The sequence below is a fragment of the Octodon degus genome, unplaced genomic scaffold, assembly GCF_000260255.1.
Source record: "Octodon degus isolate 3935 unplaced genomic scaffold, OctDeg1.0 scaffold00051, whole genome shotgun sequence".
Lineage (NCBI taxonomy): Eukaryota > Metazoa > Chordata > Mammalia > Rodentia > Octodontidae > Octodon > Octodon degus.
This window is the reverse complement of record NW_004524627.1, coordinates 4,883,644-4,905,752: the sequence shown is the minus strand read 5'-3', so window position 1 is coordinate 4,905,752 and position 22,109 is coordinate 4,883,644. Positions and strand designations below refer to the sequence as shown.

The 22,109-nt window shown below is 37.8% G+C and overlaps 1 protein-coding gene across 4 annotated transcripts in view; it reads right to left on the bottom strand.

Annotated features, from left to right (window-relative positions):
* The window catches only part of Kat6a (lysine acetyltransferase 6A), a 149,561-nt gene that overhangs the window by 127,099 nt on the left and 353 nt on the right, over positions 1-22,109 (bottom strand). For 2 of the 4 annotated variants that reach the window (XM_023717223.1, XM_023717226.1), the window contains exons 2-3: positions 20,193-20,280; positions 18,911-19,800 (exon numbers count right to left, since the gene is read on the bottom strand). In XM_023717223.1, coding sequence (XP_023572991.1) covers positions 18,911-19,510 — 600 coding nt within the window. In that variant the 5' untranslated portion in view covers positions 19,511-19,800; positions 20,193-20,280. Of the gene's footprint in view, positions 1-18,910; positions 19,801-20,192; positions 20,281-21,334; positions 21,577-22,109 lie in introns of those variants that run through there. The other 2 variants (XM_023717225.1, XM_023717224.1) reach the window with 2 other exon arrangements.

Genomic DNA, 22,109 nt, shown 5'->3' with positions numbered 1-22,109 from the left:
GCACACACTGTATGCAGGAAAAGATGACTTTGTCCTTATTTTATTCTTGAACCTTAGGAAACAAAATTATAGATATATATATAGAGAGATATATATCTATATCTATATCTATATATATATATATATATAGAGAGAGAGAGAGAGAGAGAGATTATTCTGACAACCTTAATAAAGGCAATACTATTTACTTTTGTTTATTACGTTTTGGGTTTTATTCTTTCATTAGGTAAACAAAGAGAATGTTACTTCCAAATACTAAAAACCTGGGCCAAATTGGAACAGGAAAATTGTTCAGTTTGCCTCTTTCAAAAGAATATTACCACACAGTATCCACCTGAATTTAAATAATTGTAACATATGAGAAATGCTTTTTTTAACTATGTGGATATTTATTTGTATATTTGTTCATGAAAATTTCACATATTGTAATCTTCAAAATATGAAAGTAAAATTTTGTGGATCAATAACCTGACTTTTTGGTTTCACTTTAGAGGAAAAAAAAAAAAAAATCAATACTACTCCCTGATATTTATTTTTGAAAGTGAAGTCAAAAAAACCCACTAGAGCTATGACTTGCTCAGGCTAAAAAACAATTCTTAAAAAGGTACTTGTCTCAGTTACTCTTCTCTCGTTGCTGGGACAAATACCCAACACTCAAAATGAAGAAAGGAAATGTTTATTTAGCTCACAGTTACTGGAGGTTTCAGACCATACTGAGCTGGCTCCAAGGCAGAGTGGCACATAGCAGAAAGCAACCTTTCATGGTGACCAGCGAAAAGCAGAAAGCAAGAACAACTAGGGGGCGTAGCAGCAACAAAGGCCACAAAGACAAGTCTGTTTTCCTTAAATCGTATTCAGTCTATCCACCCCAGGCTGGGCACAGCACTCACACCCAGCAGCAATTATACCCCTAATCCCAGCAGCACTCACAACCATAATCCCAGTGAATCATGAGTTAATCACAAACTCTAGAAGTCCATCCCATGACTGCATGAGGCTATGGGGGGACAACTAGACATAAACCATAACATTCTGCCCCTGGACCCTGAAAGACTCATGTATATCCCTTTACGCAAAAAGCACTTTAAATCATCTCTAAGAATTAACAAAGTCCCAACAGTTTCGGCATTACTGAAAAGTCCAAGTCCCAAGTCTCCTCCAAGATCCAAGGCAAACTCCTAGCTGTGAGCCCCTGTACAAATGAAAAGTTAAACACTTCCAACAGTCCATGGCACAACATAAACATTACCATTCCAAAAGATACACACAGCAGGATACCCAGCACTGGGACCAAAGCCAGTCCAAAATCCAGAAGGGCAAACATTAAGTCCTATAGTTACATGTGGAACATCCGAAGAAATCTGTGGCAAATTGTGAGCTTCATGTGGCTCCAACCCTATGGCACTTCTGGTGGTTGTTGCTCCCATGGCTTCTCTCTTAGTCCAGCTTTGCTCCCTCCTTGTAGTTTCCCTTAGATGATCCACACTGCTGGCTTTTCAGACTTCTGGGGTTTCAACTGAACAGGCTTTTCATTCACAGTTTTACACACTGTCCTCACAGAGGCACACTGCCTGTCCTCCCAGGTGTTCCTCTGAAATCTAGGTGGAAGCTTTCTTAACCTCATAACTCCTGCATTCTTCAAGTGCCTAAAACCAACACCACATGAATGATGCCAAGGTCTGCTGCCAGCTGGAGCAGTAGCTAGGCTTTTTTCTCTCTTGGATATAGGGGTCGAGTGGCTAGACTGCTGAGCACTCTGACCCTGATTCCAAGTAACAAATTCTCCATGCCAGCGCCATTTTGGAACCTGGTGTGGCCGCCACCACCATTCTGGAAAATAGCACTCTGAGGCTTTATCTTCAAAGCGAAGTCCTTCACCCTTGCCATTCTCAGGCTGCAAAAGGTGGAGACCTGAAGCCTCTAGTGATGCCCTCAGGCCATCCTTTCCATTCTCTTGTTCCTTCTGGGCAATGGAGAACCTCTCAGCTCTACCTTTACATTACACAGTTCTACGGGAGTTTCCTTTCTGGTCAAACTCACAACATTTTAAATCATCCTGCTGGGCTCTTTGCTCTTGACTCTCAACATATAACTGACTAAAAGCTCCCAACAACAGCCATGCTGCTGACTCAATATTTGGCTGCTTTGAAATTTCTTTTGAGAGATTAATTGATCCACCATGTTTAATCTCAGTCTCAGGCAGTGTCTGGACACAAGTAAAATGGAGACAAATTTTCTGCCAAGCCAAAACACATATCATCTGAAGTCCAAAAACCAATGCAGTGCTTCTTCTCAGCAGAAAACTCCGAGCCTAATCTTTACAACCAGGATTTCGATCAGCATGCTGGTCTTCTGAGCTCTGACAAGAATCTCCCATACAAACCAGGCAAAGCTGTTCCAGTGCTTCACTTGTAGGCAACATCTCCAAACCTTTCCTATCTCTTCCCATAAGCCTTTCCCAAAAGCTTGTAATCCATGTGATTGTGACTATGTGTGACTCTTGGTACCAAATTCTGTCTCAGTTACTCTTCTCTCATTGCTGGGATAAATACCCAACACTCAAAATGAAGGAAGGAAAGGTTTACTTAACTCACAGTTACTGGAAGTTTCATTGCGTACTCAACTGGCTCCAAGGCACAGTGGCACATGCCAGAGGACAGCCTCTCAAGGCAGTGGCAATGAGCAACAGAGCAAATGGAGTGGCAGCAGCTCAGGCAGTTAGCTAGCCTCTCTCCCCCCTTTACATTGTAATGTAAATTACCTGCCCCAGGGCAGGGACAGCATCCATATCCTTAATCCCAGCATTGGATCATGAACTAATCACAAACTCCAGAAACTGCCCCATGACTGCATGAGGCTTTAGGGGGGACACCTATACACAAACCATAACAGCAGTTACTTTACGAATTTGGTAAATACTATTACTATCCTTCTTTTACAGAAAATAAACTAAAGATCACGGAGAATTACGTAATTTTAAAATCAAGTATACAGCCTTAAACTTTATCAGGATTAGTGCTCTATGCATCCCACATTTAAATACTGCACTAATTTAACAGAATTTCAGTTTATCTTAACTCTGAATCTGCAGTTTTCCCCTCCTGTCCACTCTACTAGCCTCTACATTCTAACAGGCTATATGATAACTTTGGGCAAACCTTTATGCACTCTTCCGGTTAGGGCTGCTGTGATGTAAATGTAGTACCTGTTGAAAATTATACAGGTTTTCAAGCACAAGGATAACATAGTGCCCTCAAAGAGACTGACAAGCCACAATATACTAAAGCATCTATTGAACAAGATTTCCATAATATCAGTAGAAAAGTAACGGGCCCAGACTTTTATTCCAGTGGGTAAGGGCACCTACCACACAAAAATCTATCAACACAGATCATCACTTCCCTGTAACCCACAAAATGTCTTAAAACATTTCTATAAAAACATTACAAATTAAAAAAGAAAAATCTAGCAAATTTTTGGTTGGCAAAAAGACTTAGATACTTCTACAGGAACTAACAGCAAAAAAAAAAAAAAAATTCACTGCAAGATCTTCACCTTAAATAATCACATAAAAACAGAGTAGTAGTAAGAACACAGATCAAGAGCTATCTGATCTGTCTGGTCAGAAAACTAGGAGAATAATCGACGAGACTAAAAAAATGCGTAATGTGAAAGATGCATAATGAGAAGCTGGTCATAGGTATACATACCTGTAACCTCAGCATTCTGAAGATTGAGGCAGGGGGATAGCAAATTACAGTCCTGCCTGAGCAACTAGCAAGATCCTGATTTAAAATAAAAAGGGGTAGGAATGTAACTCAAGTGTAAAAGCCCTGGGTTCAATCCCTACTACCACCAGAAGAAAATAAAGGCACATGAAATTGCTCAAGATTAAAAAGTGGACGCTGTGGCAAAGGCTGTAGCAAACAGGTAGTCTCACCTACTACTGAGGAATTAATTTGGAGAGATACTCAAAATTATCCAAGTTACAAGGACATTTACTGAGTAGGGACTTAAAAGTGAAATGATATACCATTTTATTTAATGTAGCACTGTCAGAAGCAAAAAGATTTGTAAACAAATGTCCTTTGACATGGAATTAGTTACATAAGCTATTGTATAATTCCACTAAGCTTTACATACTTATCTGAATATTCTTTTTATTTATTTATTTTTGTCTTTTGAGACAGAGTCTCACTATGCAATTCAGGCTGGCCTTAAACTCACAGTGATCCTCCTGCCTCAGCCTCTTGAGTGCTGGGCTCACCAGCATGTGTCACCATGCCACAATACCCAGCCTTCTTTTATACAAGAATATCCTGCTGGAATATTCTTATATAAAAGGTACAAAAGAAACTCATTAGCTCCCTCTCAAGAAAACTAGGCAGCTAGGGGCAGTAGTAAGAACAGCATTTGGTTTTCAGCTAAGCTATCAAACATTGCTAAAACACAACTTTTTCCCTTTACTCTACAAACTAATCTATAAACTTTAAAGGGATAAATTGTTTAGCTCCCAATCTATTAAGAGAGTTAAGATTATATGTGGGGTGGGGTTTTTTTTGTTCATTTGTTTGTTTGAGACAGGGTTTCACTATGCAATTCCGGCTGGCCTTGAACTCAATTTGTAGCCCATACTTGCCTCTAACTCATAGCAGTCTTCCTGCCTCAGCCTCCCAATTGCTAGGATTACAGGCATGGGTCATCACATTCAGCAATTAGGTGGCCTTTTTTAAACAATCAATTTATTTTCTATCATTAGAAATGCAAAACTGACAATTTCAATTTGAAAAAGTCTGATCATCTGATAAAGTACCAGGAGCTGTACACAAAAAATAATAACATATGATTTGATAAATAATTTAACAGATGTATGTCACAAATGTTAAAGAAACAGTTGTTTTTTCAGATGCTTGCCATTTTCATAAACTACAGTAATTCTCAAGAGATAGCCTAAAGTGTCTATTTCTTAGTACTGGACTTAAAAGGATTTGCTCTAGATCTATTTACTCCCTTAGCTGTTTAATTTTGTGTAAGTAACACTTTGTCATTGTAGCATCTGAATTTATCTATCTTAACCACTTTCTTGTCACTGTGATACAATATCTCACACCCACAAGTAAAGCAGGAGTTTACTTAAGCTCACAATTTAGCAGAGGTTTCAGCCCACTGTATACTGGACCCAAGACAGCATAGCAAAAGAGGCTTGCTTATGGCATGGCAAATGAGAAACAAATTGATCAGAGGAGGAGGAGGAGGGGACCTACCTCTAACCAGGCTTCACCTCTCAAATCATGTTTAGCTATAACCCCATCGGGGATTAATCCAAGGATGAGTATCATGTCCACATGGTTGGGTCACCCCCAAGAGCCCTATCTAGGAGCACATGAGGCTTTGGTGGGCCATCTTCATACAAACCGTTAACACTTACCTTATTATGAAAGTATTATAGCAAAGCAAAATAAATGTCAAAGCAAATTCTTTGTAATTTAAAATACTTCAGAAACATGACATTACCACCCACATGAAGTTTTAGAAGAAGCATTTTATTTCCCCTCTTCATTCTCCAGGTTTGTTCTGCTTAGCTGCTGTCATCAGAAAACTAGATTTATACCAGTCTTTTTTCAAAGTTCACAGATAATGAAGCCAATCCACATATGATATATTCAAAGTGAAAGTTTTTACTGAACATTATATATGCAACATCCCAAACATCCAAAAGCTGGTATTAAACAGCAAACTAATAGTTGGCACTTGTACTGAACATTAACCAATGCCTTTTTACTCTTGTAGGAGGATTAATGAGAGAGTAGCAGCAACACCAGCTGGGGCTACAGAATGACGGTTGTGGCAGGCATGCTGGTTGTCTGTCAGCTTTCTTAAATGACATACTTTCTCGGTGTTCTAAGTTGAAATGTTTGCTTTAAATCTTGGTCTGGTCTTACGCAATGAGAAAAATGTATTCTTCAACCATGATAATTAAGTTTCAGAGAAAAAAATAGTCCTTTTTTCTGCTTTATAAAGTAAATAAATGTATCCTGCTGGCTTGGAGGTTGCCCTATCACACCTCATCCATAAACTCAAAGAAAGTATGATATCAAGGAAAAAATCTACTTGAAAAATACAAAGCATATAAAATGAACTGTTTGTTGGGGAGGGTAAAAGCTAAGATGTACATGTTGAATGTGCTACTTTTTAAATTTTTACATTCCATTATATATTTATTTTGTGCTTACAATGTTTTGCTTCTAGGCCTTTGTACATGTTGTTCCCTCCACAGGAATCACTCTTTCCCACCACACCCATGTGCTTCCCCATTTCACTAACCTCTCACATGTGACTTCCTCTAAGGCTTCTCTGGCCCTGCCCACCTGTCTTCTGTGTTCACACAACAATGCTGCAGCCCATCAGAGCACCATAACACTGCATGTGTTAATTACAAAGACTGCAGCTTCTTTACTTAGGACAAAATCATTGTTCTGGCACCTGGGAGGTGTTCAATAAGTATATGCAAAGCAACCAGACACTGTGCTAGATAGATTTGAATACAGAGATGAAAAACAAGACCCTAAATTCATTAACAGGAGATAGGCTGAAAATATCAATACAATGCTGTCTTAGTCATTTTTCTCTTGCTGCTGAGACAAAATACTCAATACCCACAAGTTAAGGGAGGAAAAGTTTATTTAACTCTCAGTCTGTACAGATTTCAGTTCACAACTGGCTGGCTCCAAGGCAGGGTGACATCACAGAGGAAAAACAGTTTATGGTGGACAGAAGATGGCAAAGCAACAAGAGAAGTGGGAGGACAAGCCTCTTTTTGTCCCTTATACTGTACCCAGGCTATCTGGACCAGGCCAGTACCAAACTAATCAGTGGACTGATGTGGTAATCATCCACTACTAACAGCCTTAATCCCAGCACTGTATCATGAATCAACCATACACTCTAGATCCAGCCACCTTTGAAAAGGACCACCTATGACAACATGAGGCTTTGGGGGACATCTAGACACAATCCATAACAAATGCACAAAGGGTCACGAAGGAGGTATGTGTAGGCTATCAGGGGAACGAAGAGAGCTAAGTCAGTATGGGAGCAGATGAATGACAGTGAGAGACTGAATAGCAAGAACATGACTATAGGTTCAACAATAAACAGAGAAGTAAAGATTATTTCATATAGAAGAGAAATACAGGAATAAGAAAGCAAGGTAAATCTAAGGAACTGCAAGGAGTCTGTCTGACATAGAGAGAGCACAGTAGTCCTCAAACTTATGAACACACATAGCCTGCAAGGTCCCAACACTAACCTTCTGAATGAATAGGCTAGAACTCTGCTCAAGAATTTGAATTTCAAGAAGAAGAAAAAAAGAAGAATTTGTATTTCAGCTCTATGTAGCAGTACACTATTGTAATCCTAGCACAGGGGAGGCTAAGACAGGAGGACCTCAAGCTTGAAGTCAGCCTGGACTACATAATGAGCTCAGGACCAGCCTAAACTGTAGAAAGAGATTCTATCTCAAAACAAAAACAAAATTTGCATTTCAAGCAATTTTCCAAAGCATACTACTGCTGGTACACAGATGGCATACAAAGAGGTAGTGTAAGTTTGGAGCAACTCAAAGACAGGGCTACAAATCATATATACCATACCATAGAATGTGGGACTGAAAGATTTTAAGCAAAGGAGTAAATTTAATTTTAGAAATACAGTAATAGGTAACACATATATAATACCTTTTCACTACTGTATGGATTTTATACATTCTATATTTTACCTAATACAGTACCTATTGACCATATGTGGCTACTTCAACTGAATTACAATTAAAACTGAAAGTGTAGTTTGGGCATGGTGTTAAACACTTGTAATCCCAGCACTTAGGAGGCTAATGCAGGAGGCTCTCTGGGCTAACAAGTGAGTTCAAGGCCAGCCTGAACTGTACAGCAAAACCCAGTCTCAAAAAAAAAAAAAAAAAAAAAAAACTAATAGTGTAATTCTTCAGTCAAGTAACCACATCTCAAGAACTCAACAACTACATTTTGACTATGGCAACTACAGAGGTAGCATACAGAGTACAGTAGTACCTTGGTTCACAAATCTAATTCTCTCTATAATTGATTGCAAAACAAACTGTACAAAAATCAAATCAAATTTCCCCACAAGGTCAACATTGAACCTAACCACTCAATTTGATTTGGTTCTCATTCAACTCGGTTTGTGACCAGAATCATATAAAAAAAAATAAAAGTTTTCAATTGAAATGTTACCACATTTCTATAATTGCACAAAGTTCTATTATATAGTAAAAATGGATATTAACTCATTAAATCCTCACAATTTTATTAAGAGATACACACTGCATTTTCCCTTTTTTGTAGAAGGAAATGTAGCAATGAACAATTAAGCAAATTATCAAATATCATAAAGTAAGTAGTATCAACATGGTAAACAAATCCAGATGGCCTGGTCCTTGAGCCTATGTTCTGAATCACTTCTTAATATGATCATTCTTGGCAATAATCAGGACTGGAGAGAGATGATACTAGAAGAGGAAAAATTGATGAGAAAGCTGCTATGGTAGATCAGGAGAGAAATGCTAAGGGCCTACTCTAAGAGAATAGTAGTTGGAATGGAGATGTGGTTAGTTATTAACTGAGATGCTTAAAAACTGTTACGAGATTGGGGACAGACTAGACCTGAATCCAAAAGACAAGAAAGATATGAAGAACAGTATGAGTTTCTGTTTTAACCATTAGTCAATGGCAATGTCTCTTAATTACAGGAAGAAAGCAGAAGAGCAAGTTCCAGCAAAATGACAAATTCCACCTGGGTCATTACGAATGTGAAGTGATAGAGATAAGATACTATCCACATAGAGTGGGATATACAAGTTCAGAGCTAAGAAGTGAGGCCTGGAATTGTAATAAAGAGGTCCCAATTTAGAGGACAGAGATGCAGGGATAACTCAGAAAGATGGAAGCTTCAAAAAAATGGACAAAGAACAGAACCCAAGGGAAACTAACATAAAATACAGGAAAAAGATAAAATGTCAACAGCTGAAAAGGAATTACTGTAAAGAGGAAAAAGGGAAGGAATTCTTATGAAAGAATTACCCCAGAAGTCAAGGAAGGAGAAAACAGTCCACAAATACAAAATGCTGCTGAGATTTCAAGTAAAATAAAATTGAAAAACCACCCACAAGAACAGCTTCAAATTGTGTTTTATGGCAAAAACCAGAGGCAGATCTAAAATACAGACCAGCCATTTTTTCAAGAAGCACAAAATCAACAAGGTTTAGAAAGAAGGATCTGAAGAGTTTTGTTTTGGCAGAACAGGGGATTGAACTCAGACCCTGCACTTGCCAGGGAAGCACTTATTCTACTGAGCCATCCTCGGCCCCTGGTTTTGTTTTTTTGTTTGGTTGGTTTTTCTTTTTTTTTTTTGAGGGGGGGGTACTCTAACAAAAAGGACTTCTATATGTTAAGATAGCAAAGTCAAAACACTGATGAACATTCTTAATGGAACAAGGTCCTTAAGGCAGGGGAAAGCAAGCCTTTGATACTTCTCTTTCTGCTAAGAAGGCAGCAAACTCATAAAAGCACATAGTTTAGCATGACAGGGATAGATACAAGATTTCATTTTATGAAGGCTATGGAAGTAGATACTGAAAATAAGAAAGAAATACAGGTTTAAGAAATACTGTATTGATTCAGTGCGAACAGATTTATCCTCAAGAAGAGGGTGGAGCTGAAACTGGGGGTCATAAAATTGTGAATGGCACCTTATTACATGGTTGTGTGATTTTCTCCAAAATGAAAAGCAGTCATATGTAAGAGCAGGAAGGCAAAACAGTTGGCTGCACATTAAATAAAACTTCTTTAAACACACACACACACCCCTGACACCTGGATCCTGCTGCTAAAGACTTAATCTAATTGGCTTGGTGTTTACCTTTTAAAGCATGTTGGTAAGACTAGAGTGGATTTACACATAAAATCCTTTACGAAGATTATTCAGCTCCCAGATTTTCTTTCATTCCGTGTGTGTGTGTGTGTGTGTGTGTGTGTGTGTCTGTGTCTGTGTGTCTGTGTCTGTGTCTGGTACAGGGTCTTACTATGCAGCTCAGACTCCTAGTGATCCTCCTGTTTTCAGCCTCCCCAGCACTGGGATTACAGGCCTGTGCCACCATGCCTGGTTTCAGCTGCGGACTCAGTGCACCCAGGGGACAGGGCCAGCGGGGAAATGTGGTACCGGAGATCCAACCCTGGTCCCTGCACTTGCCTAAGCAGGCACTTAGTGCACTGAGCTATCTTGCTGGCCCCCTGATTTTATCACTTTTTTCCTTTATAAATTATACCAATAATCTTAAAACCCACCAAATTATTTTACATAAAACTGTCTTAAATCTTAATCTTTGATACTATCCTAATGAACTTTCTGTTTTATGACAAAGTTGAAGTTACATAATGATGAACTACCATAAAAGATCAATAAAGACAAAAGTGACTTGTTGTCTACTGCCTTATGTATATGGCTTAATACTACTACTACAAATCTCTCAAGTTCCTCCCAGATTTTACATATGAATAGTGAGTGCTGGACTACACACTACTGGTCAACTCAGACTTAATACCTTTGATAAAAAGTACCATTAATACAAAGGCTTATACTGTACTATATCTCAGACTCAAAGAATTTTAAAGACTATCCAGTCATGGAGAGGTGTTACAGAGGTACTGAAAATCACACTTATCTCTACAAAGCTAGAGCAGCATTTTTTAATTCCAGCTTAAAGGTAGCTCGAAGTGTTCTTCTAATATTTAGCTAAAAACTTTCTAAGTCCTCCAATTTGTACCATAAGAAAATAATCTTAAAAAAAAAAAAAAAAAGCTATTTCAACTAACAATGTGTAAGAATGTACGCCAATTTTCAAATAATACTGCAGCAGATGACAAACAGCCATATGAGAAGAAGGCTGCTAAGCTGAAGGAAAAGTGTAAAAAGGACATTGCTGCCTACCAGGCTAAAGGAAAACCTGATGCAGCAAAAAAAGGGAGTCATCAAGGCTCAAAAAAGCAAGAAAAAGAAGCAAGAGGAGGAGAATGAGGAAGAAGAGGATGATGAAGATGAAGAGGATGACGAAGATGAAGAGGATGCTGATGAATACGTTGGTTTTAGCAGTTTTTTTCTTGTCTATAAAGCATTTAACCCCCTTGTACACAACTCACTTTTAAAGAAAAACAAACAAACAAAAAAAAAAAAAAACAAATGTAAGCCTGTGTAAAATTTGTTTTTAAACTGTACAGTGTCTTTTTTTTTTGAATAGTTAACAAACAACCGAATGTGTCTTTAGAAGGCCCTGTCCTGGTGGTATTTTTAATAGCCACTAACCTGGCCTGGTACAGTATGGGGGTTGTAAATTGGCATGGAAATTTAAAGCAGGTTCTTGTTAGTGCACAGCACAAATTAGTTATATATGGGGATGGTAGTTTTTCATCTTCAATTATCTCTGATGCACCTTATATGAAATAACTGTTGTTCTGTTAACTGAATACCAGTCTGCAATTGTAAAAAAAAAAACCTGTAACTGTTTTGATGACATTCTGAATGCTTCTAAGAAAATACAATTTTATTTCAAAAAGACAATATAACCAATGATGTAGGATATATATGGTATTGTAAGTTATAAATACCATTTATTGTTAAAAATTGAGACCAGTTTCAAATTTGATAGCATTACATTTTTGTAGTATCTCTTGTTTTGGGAAGTTGTTTTTTTTTTCTTCCCCACATACACCCAAACTTAACAGCGTGAATAACTAGTATTCCCTGCTTTATTAATAAAGTAACATAACAGGATATCTGAAATTGAAATAACCAAACTTCCATTATAAACAATTTTCTTTTATAACTACTACATTAAATATGAATCAATTTTACTATAAAGGCCATTTCCAAATAGTTAAGTCAAAATTTTATCATTTTTACTCTCAATAACTTGCAAACATATCATCAGTTTCTCTACCTTAAAAATCTACTCTTCCTGGTGGTGAACACCGGTAATCCTAGCACTTAGGAGACTGCAACAAGAGGATCACCACAAGCCTGAGACTAGCGTAGGCTATGTAGTGAGTTCAAGGCCAGCCTAAACTGTTACAGAGCAAAAACTTGTCTCAAAAAAAAAAAAAAGAAAAGAAAACTAAGTTCCTGTCAAAACCTCACTTAACTATGAATTTAAAATACAAATTCCAGTAAAATCAAGTAGTCTCTTCTAAGAGATTGCTGCATTAACTCATAACTTACAGTAAAAGGCAAAATTTTATCAATCTTTCTGCTCCAAGTTATCTAATAACCTGAACAATAACACTGACAGTATCTCTTCTCTTTCCAGTAAAATGTTTCTGTAAATTCTGTTCTAAAATACTACTCCAAAAAATAACATTTTAATGATTTAGACAGCTACCACAAAAGAGTATACTTTTCTGGATTAGTGATATGGAACATAAGCTATGTATATCCAAGTAAACTACTGTGAATGTATGAAATGAATCCAGATATTTGAATCACAGTGAGTATTCCTGGAACATAAATCCTTAGAAAATGCACCATCACAATCTCAAGTAATATTAAGTTTCACCAAAGAGACCTGTAATTATTTGTCAAAAATAACAATGACTAGTTAGTATTTTAAAATGATAACTTATTGTGGGCCAGGGAGAAAGCTCAGTAGAATAATTGCATGCCTGGCAAGAACAAGGTCCAGAGTTCAATCCCCAGTACCACAAAAATAAAAATAATAAAATGACTTATTAAAAACAGTTCTCAGGCGGTGACCTGGCACGGCGGCCTCGGCGCCGGGCTGTGGAGCACGAGGTCGCCGGTTCGTGCCCCCATCCCGATTCTTTCTCTTTTGCAGACCAAAATCAGAGAAAAAGCAGGGCTACAAGGAAAGCCAACATTTTGGCCCTAACCTTCTAAGGTCAATTAAGACTCAGGACATATGAGAACTTGTACTGTAACGTCATGTACCTCGGTAGAGTCCCAAATTTTCTGATCAAGAAGATTATGGGGCCAAAGAGGAAAGTGATCGATGACGCAGAGTGTGCCTAAGGAGAGTCACATGGGGAGAAGACACTCTCTCAGGCTTTCACAGAGAGCACAATGGCCAAGCAATGGCCGTGACTCATCCACATGGCTGACACTGACAAAGGTTCTACAATCTGAGGTACAGGATCTCAGGATAAATCCTGAGGGTATTTCACTGACCTTCTCAGACCAAAAAGCTACAACTCTTGTTGCATAGGTCCTGCTTTACCTTGGTCTTAACCATCCAGTAGAAAAGTATGAAGACGAAATATAGGAAATAAAGCCATGCTGTTATGTTGAGCTGTGGGGGACTCAGGTCAATAATTTCTGACATTGCCAGTTAAACAGCAGACCCAATGCTATTATGGGCTACTGGACTCTTTTAGAATATTTTGCTGAATTTACACACCTATAATATTCAATAATGGAACTTAGAAAAAATGGGATATACCGATGAATGTCCATTTTGTATCTGTGTATTCAAAGTGGTTAGGATAGATATATAGTTGCGTTCTCTTAATGAATAGAATGATTTGTTCTAATGGTGTTTGTAAATAGGATCACAAGTCCGCATCTTGTATAGCAATTAACCACTAAGAAGAATATATGCAGTGTATTATTTGTTGAAACTGTACTTCTGATTTGATTTGAAACTGTCTCATTGCTATCTGTTTATCAATAAAACTTTGGAAAAAAAAAAACAGTTCTCCCCAAATTGTACTTTGTATAGTACAGTATCTCTATTCTATTAGTGCCCCACAGGATATAAATCTTAAATGTGCTGTTTTTAGTAGGCATTCAAATGTTTGCTGAGTGAACATTAATTGAACAAATCATCTTACATTTATAATCTACAGTTGAAAAGGAAAGCAATTTGAATGTAGATATAGAGGGGTGATTGCCAGTAATCACAGCACTCAGGAGCCTGAGGCAGGATTGTGAAAGTTCAAGGCCAACCTGGGCTACAAAGTAAAGGCAATCAATTTGGGCTACATATCAAGATCCTGTTTAAAAAAAGAAAAGCAAAGCAAGCAAGCAACTTATAATTTATAGCTCTCCTCCTCACCCATATTCCACAATGCAAAGAAAGAAACATTTTGCTTTCTGATAATTAAAGTACTTTATTACCAATCCCTACATTACAAATCAAAAAACTTGACTGGCAATCAAAATAAAATTAATAAAATAAAATAAAATTAATAAGCATAGAAAAAATGTTATACTACTGGGAAGTGAACCCAAGGTCTATGTACTGAACTGTATACCACCCATTTTTGCCTAAGTTACTAAATTGCAGGGGCTGGCTCAAACTTGGGAACCTCCAGCCTCAGCCACCCAGCTTACAAGTGGCTTACATTAGGCCTGGTCATAGAAATTATCTCTAAGAAAAAAAAAACAAAAAAACACAGAATTAGAGAATGTGCTATGATGTTATAAACACCAAGAACACTCACAACTCTGTACCTGTGTATAGTGAGAAGCTACTGTTATACATTACAATACGCAAGAGGTATTCATGTAGATATAACAGACTCTGGAGCCACACTTCAGAGGTTCAAATCTCAGCTCTGATAGCTACTAAATTTCTTATGGCTCACCCATAAAATAACAGCATCTACACTTCATTGTTGGTACACATCAATGTTAGTTACACGAGGACTGAGTTAAAATACATGCCATAGTACTCTATTACATTCCAATTTCAGCTATCTCACCATTAACCACAAAACAAAATTAAATGAAAAATTCCAAAAATAAACAATTTATAAATTTTAAATTATGTTATTATAAATATTCCACTTTATTAATTATTGTTATTAATCTTACTATGCCTAACTTATAACTCAAATTTTGTTTTGTTTTTATGGTATCAGAAATCAAAGTCACTACTTCACATTTACCAGGCAGATGCTGTGCCACTGAGCTATATCCCCGGCCTAATTCAAATGTTATTATAGGAGTTTATGTTTAGAAAAAAGCAAGTACAGTATATACAAATACTCCTTCCATTACAAGATAACTTCCTCCAGATAAACCAGGGTAAATTTAAATGTCCTAAATTAAAAATGCATTTAATATACCTACTGCCCATGATAGGTGGTCATCACATTGTACTTTGGAGTACTATTTTCCCATGTGATCACTTGACTAAATAAGAGCCTGAGCTCACAGCCACTCCCCACCTTCACAAGAGTCCACAGGCCAGAAAAATATCAAAATTCAAAACCCTAAGCAATCTGTAGTGAATGTATGATGCTTTCATGACATCACAAAAGCAAGAAACCCAGCCAGACAGTGGCACATATCTGCTGCAATCTCAGCACTCTGGGGGGGCCAAGACAGTAAGATCACAAGTTTGAATTCACCCAGGTAACACACCTAGTCTCAATTTCAAAAAAAATTAAAAGGGGCTCAGTGAAAAGGCCCTAAATTCAATCCCCAGTAATTCCCAAAAAAAAAAAAAAAAAGTAGAAAAACTCTTAAATCAAACTATAGTAACTCAAGGACCATCTGCACAGGGTTTGGTAGTATCTTCCCAGGTATCTTCTAAAGATTTTCAATATATCCCTGATGGATCCAAGGGACTACTGCATAGCACTGAAGTGATACCTGACACAGAGCAAGCATTTATTAAGTAAATAAACTCACTATAAATTATCACACCCTAAAGCTAGCTCAAAAATGTCCCATGCAACATAGATAAGACTTTAGATCATGGTATCCCATGGATTCTATTTTTTAATATAAAAATAATACTAACCTTCGAGTGATTTCACACTAAACTTAAAAATGTTTCTACAATAATCTCCCCAAAAAGAACACAAATGACTTCTCTACTGAAAATCTACAATTTCTTCCAAAGGTTAATAGCACAAAATAAATAGAACTGATTCAGTAAAAAGTAAAGAGGAACTTGCTCTGGTACTTCCACAGATGGAAGTCCCTGAACTTTATTTCTTAGTATACAGCTGCCTTGACCAACAGACATTAGCAGTAACATTCCAGAGAAGATTAAAGCCTCCTCAGTTTCAAGCAGCATGTGTGGCCCACAGTAGGCACTCAAAACTATTTGCTGAGCTAATCCCTAAAAGTGAAATTGCTTCTAGTTACATCTTCCTTTATCACTGTCACTTATGTTCTAGATACACATACACAAATTTTTCTTTCCTGAAATTATCTAGGTCCATAACAGCAAGCCAATCAATTCTAGATACCCATACACAAATTCCTTTTTTTCTTTTCTGAAATTATCTAGGTTCATAACAGCAAGCCAATCAATTCTAGATCCCATACACAAATTCTTTTTTTTTCTATCTTGAAATTATCTAGGTCCATAACAGCAAGCCAATCAATTCTAGATACACACACACACAAATTTCTTTTCTTTCCTAAAATTATCTAGGTCCATAATAGCAAGCCAATCAATTCTGGATGAGAGTTTCAAGAAAGGAAGGCAATTAGTTAAAATACAATAAAATAGCAAACATAATCTGTTCAGAGGAGAAATAATTCCTCACTTTGGAGTTCACAGTATTATGATTGTGAATATGGAATTTTTTCAACTTTGAGGAAAGTCACTCAGGAAATTCAGTAATGAAAATAACGAATCCATCAAAAAGCACACAACTCACCTCATCAATTTCACAAATATTACCATGAAAGCAATTTTCCAATGCGATTGGTATACAAAGCAGTCTACTCAAAGAAACTCAATTTTCCCAAATGTACATTCCAAATTTAGTCACTTTGGTAAACAACACTACAAAACAAAGCTCTGCAGCCAAACAAGTATTTGTAAAACCAGAACCAGCCAGCAGGCAGCTCCCAAATTAAACTTGCATTAATGCAAAGGTGCTGTGCAATGGCCTCAGCAAGGTCCTCTGCTCTGCTGCACAGAGAAGTTAACAGCTATTGAGGCTCCTACCAAAGGACAAGTCCAAGGTTCTAAGATTTGGACTTAACCTGTATTGTATTGTACCCAATTTCACTACCTCTTAAAAATATGTACAATTGGCATTTTATGTGTAATTAGTATGTGTTAAAATATCTGGACCTGGAGATGTAGCTCAGTAGTACAGATGGTAATTCACATGAGACTCTAAGTTCAACCCCAGTACCAAAAATATATATAAATTTCTAATTCTGCTGGACATAGTGGCACATGTCTGTAATCCCTACCTCCTAGGATACTGAGGCAGAAGGATCATAAATTCCAACCTAGTCCATACAACTTATCAAGCCCTTGTCTCAAAAGTGGACTAGGGATGAAGATGTCAAAATCATTACAAAAGCAAATACTCAACTGTTCTAACAAGAATTTATAATACCCAATTCATGCCAAAGGTACTGACTATAATCTAACTGAATTAGTTAGCTATAAAAAATAAAGTTCCTGTTTCCACACAGTTAACCTGTTAAATTATTTGATAACAGTTGTAGAAATGGAGTCATTTTATTAAATTTCAGCCATAAAATCAAGAAACAATTATAAGGCTGAAGCAGGAGGACTGTTATAAGTGCATAGTCCACCTGGGCTACACAGTGAGTTCAAAGTGAAGCCTTTTTTTTTTGAAACAGTAAGACCCTGTCTCAAAAAAAAAAAAAAATTCTTAGAGACAACTGTTCTTACAGTACTGAACTACAAAACAACACTGTAGTTAACTGTCTGTCTTGAACTTTTAATACACTCTTTAAAAATGCATAAATGCTATAGAACCATTTCTGAATGGGATTCTATATCAATTTTTAAGAATCAGTTTAAAGGTAACACGGCTGAGTATCCTTTATCCAAACTGCTTGGGATAGATTTCATAGTTTTTGGGTTTTTTGTTGTTTTGTTTTTTGTTTTTTTTTTTTTTTTTACTTTGGAGAATAGGCATAGACTTTATCAGTTGAGCATCTCTAATCTAAAAGTCCAAAACCCAAAATTCTCCAAAATCAGGAACTTGGAAGCACTATGGATCATTAAGCTTCCAGAGCATTTGCTTGTACTCAAAGATTCAGATTTGAGAACATTCTGGATTTTCAGACTAGAGATGCTGAACAACATGCTTTTATTCCAAAGCTCACTGGAAAAACTGAACACGAAAATAGATCTCTAGAAAGTTCACCCAAGAAAAATAGTGGTAATTTCAACTGTGATTTAAACAAAAATCTAAGTAAATATTCTGTTGGATGTCAACAGCTACAATAAAGTTAGGTCAAATATAAAAAGTTTTAAATATGCTCAATATTAACTTTACAATAGCCTAGAAAAAGCTCTCACAATCTTAGACAAAAGAGAATCTCATTCCTGTCCAATAGCGTGCCAGAAAATGATGTGAGACTATCCTTAGTCATCTGTTGCTCTCAAATTCAAGTCTCCACCAAAGGGTTGCTCATCAATTTCCAGCAGTAAGGTACCCTAGACACCTTAAAACTTTAAAGTTGTATGTCACTGTAAATTCTAATCTAATTATTATGTTTTTTAATTTTAACTTCAAGTATTGCAAAGTACTGAACTATTAAGTTTTTATACCTAGAACTCATCAATAAGAAACCAGAAGCTGGGAGTGGTGGTGCAGGCCTGCAATCCCAACACTCAGGAGGCAGAGGCAGGACTTGAGTTTGAGACCAGCCTTGCCTACATATGAGATCAAGGCCAGCCTGAACTATACAGCAAAACTACTGTCTAGAAAAGGAGAAAAAAGAAAAAGAAACCAGAAAAGTTCACATAAGTTCAAAATATAAACCTTGAATTTAACTTGTATATAACTTCAAAGAAATCTGACTCATCATCAGCACTATAAACACCAGTGAACAGTGAATATAACTTTCTTACCTTGTCCTTTTCATGTGGAAGCAGTGACACTGGAGGTAAACACGAAAGAGATTCACAACTCTCCTTCCCATCAGCATTAGCTGCTTTAGTGTTGAGCCGGTAGAGAGGCCCATCTTTAAGGAGTCTGCCATGACCTACAGCACGTTTGATAGCCAATCGGAACTGCTGGTGAAAGCTGGAGGCAGTACTGCCTCCAAATAATGCCAACACATCCTTCTGACCTTTCAAAAAGCGTTCAATACTTTTCAAAGTTGAGCCACCAGACTCTGCCAAGCCCTCAAATGCCCTTTTGATCAGCTTATTCCAATCTACATTTTGTTTATTATCCAATTTTCCATGGTTTCGAGGTTTAGGAAGTGCTATTCGCCCAGGATTATCAGGATCTTTATAGGAATTGAGGCCTTTGTTAGAGACTTTTAAAATTGTTCCATCTTTAACACTCAACTCCAATTGTTCCAAAACAGTCTTACGATCCAAGCCATGGGATGAAGACACTGCGTTGCATATCCTCTCTTCTGAAGGACGCTGTTTCTGCTTCTTCACTTTTTTGATGGCCTCCAAAATCCACTCAGTGTACAGCGGGTTAGCGAGTTTTACCATGGTGAAGGATTCTGTATATCCATAGAGTCGTTATCCCTTATCCTGATGCTGAGTAAGTTTTACACCATGGAAAACAAGATTCTCCGAGGATGGGAACCAGTTAACCATAGCATACAAGTTTTCTGGCTTGAGTCCTTCCTCCTTTTACAAAATAGAATGACTTCCCACTCTTACTTCAGAAACTTCCCAATAAAGTTTTTAATAGCACCACATATAGGTCTCTTCTCGAAGTTGTAGTAAGTCCACAGACCTCATTCCCAACTTCAGAACAGAAAATGCACATCTTATGCCTGAAAAAGTAATTAAAATAATGTCAGTTTTTCTAGCAAAGTCCTTTTTTTTTTGCGGAACCAGGGATTGAACTCAGGCCCTCGCACTTGCCAGATAAAAGCTTATTCTACTGAGCTATCCCCCCACAAAGTCCATTTTAGAAACACTGTAATTAAAACATCCCAGTCTTTTTGAACCAGTCAAAAAGCAAAGTGTTTACTGAGCACTTCTAAGAATTTTAATACGCTTCTACCAATGTTTCCAAATGAGTATGTACATATGTAAACAATTAAAGAAGAAGGGATGAATAACTAAGATATGAGGAAATACAATGAGATGTTCTACGAGTGACCCTAAGCTACAACTAACTAGAGCGGTGGTGGCTAGCCTGTACTTCACAATCTCTGCTCACCAGTCTATGAAATGAATGGCTTCTTTGACATCTTTCCCCAAGAAACTATTCAGCACTTCAACAAGTATCTGGATTAGTAGAAAGAATCCTGCAATGAAAGTAAGAGTGAATCGGTCGTCTTTCAAAATTCCAAGATATTCTGATAGATAAAAAATTTTCAACAATTAAAAGAAATACAAATTCAAGTTTTACAGATCAAGTTCATAATTTAAGAACAGTATTACTGTACCTTAAACTTTCCAAGTGCAAATGAATGTAACTCTGGAAATAATCTAGTGTAAAGGTATTTTAAAAAGCCGAAAATAATCCGACTTCGTCTAAATTTAAAGAAATTCAGGTTGTTAACTTCTCCTAACCCAAACTAAGACACTGATATCCACATATTGTCACCTAAATTTAAAGAAATTCAGGCTGTTAATTTCTCCTAACCCAAACTAAGATACTGATATCCACATATTGGAGTAACAATTCTCTGTTTATACACAATCTAGAAATAAGAAAGATAAGAATTCCTAAGGTCAAACGCACATTCACATAAAATTTATACAACAGGAAAAAAAATGTATTGGTTATTTGTGGGTCTAGAGAGAAATCAATCTGAAAAAGATATAAATTGAAGACTATAAAAAAATGAGCATTAACGAATAAAACAAACAAATACACTGCCTTTCTAGATCCAGATCAATCAACATTCTTTTATACAAAAGAATCTCACAGATACACATTTTTTAAATCACTACAATATTGAACTCTGGCCTAAAAGAATTCATTTGCCTTCAAAACTAAGTTTAAATTTACTCAAGCGATTTTTTTTAAAGAACGTTTGCTCTTATTCAGAGGCATATTTACATAACAATGTAAACAATGCTAGAAAAATTGCTCTGGTAGCAACTATTCCTAAAAGTGACATTAAAATCAAAAGGCAAGCTAATTGACTTTTAGAAACAGTACCAACCATAAAGAGAAAGCAGAGATTAAAACAAACCACTACAAGTTGAGCCAGTATTTACCTCAAAATTAGCTGACTAAAAAAAGCCCCCTGAGAGTTATGTTTGATCCCGATAAGGGTCTCAAGAGGCTGGAAAACAGTATTATTACTCCAACAAAGTTCATTAACGATAAACTGAAAGAGAAGTTACAACCTGAGTTTAAGAAGTTGGGAACCTCCTGATTAAGCTCACAGATGAAAGAACAGAAAATTAAAAAGAATGACAGTCACTCGTTATCTTTCCGGTCCAAGACTTTCAGCAGTCCCCAGGTCTGCCTAAAGTGACGCTCCATGGACTTGAACCTAACTCTGAGAAAGTGCACTAGCTGCCAGAGAGCGCGCAATTGGCTTCCGACAGTCCTTCCCGGGCCCTATTCCCCACCCCTAAACACATCTTCGCGCTCTCTTTTTAAAGAGCTAGAAACTTTAAAAACTTGTAGGGGCACCAACGTGCAGCTTGCCAATCGGCTGCTTCGCCGCTTCCATCAGCTGGAAACAGAAGCCGAGGAGTAAGTTAACAATGCAATCACGTGGAGTTGAGAGCTCCGTAGCCCCAGCACCCGGCTTCAGGACCCGATCTCCGCCCTGGACGGCTCGAGGGGGGCGTGCGGGCTGATGGACCGCGGGGCCTGACAGGTCCGGCAGCAGCGGTCCGGCGCCGTCTCCTCCCGGCCGGGGTGACAGCCCAACAGTCTGCCACACGTGCTGCCTCCTCCGCACCACAACACCGCCCGTCACCCCCACTCCGCGGCAGCCTAGCCGAGGCCCGATAGTGCACCGGGAGCGGGGAGTGGGCCGGGCGGCGGGCGCGCCCCGAGGGATAGCGGGCAGGCAGGCAGCGTAGTACCAGCCCGAGGCCCCAAGCGCCACAGCTCCAGGCCTGGCCCGCCCGCCGCCCGCCGCCCGCCCAGGACGCCCCAGCGGGGCGG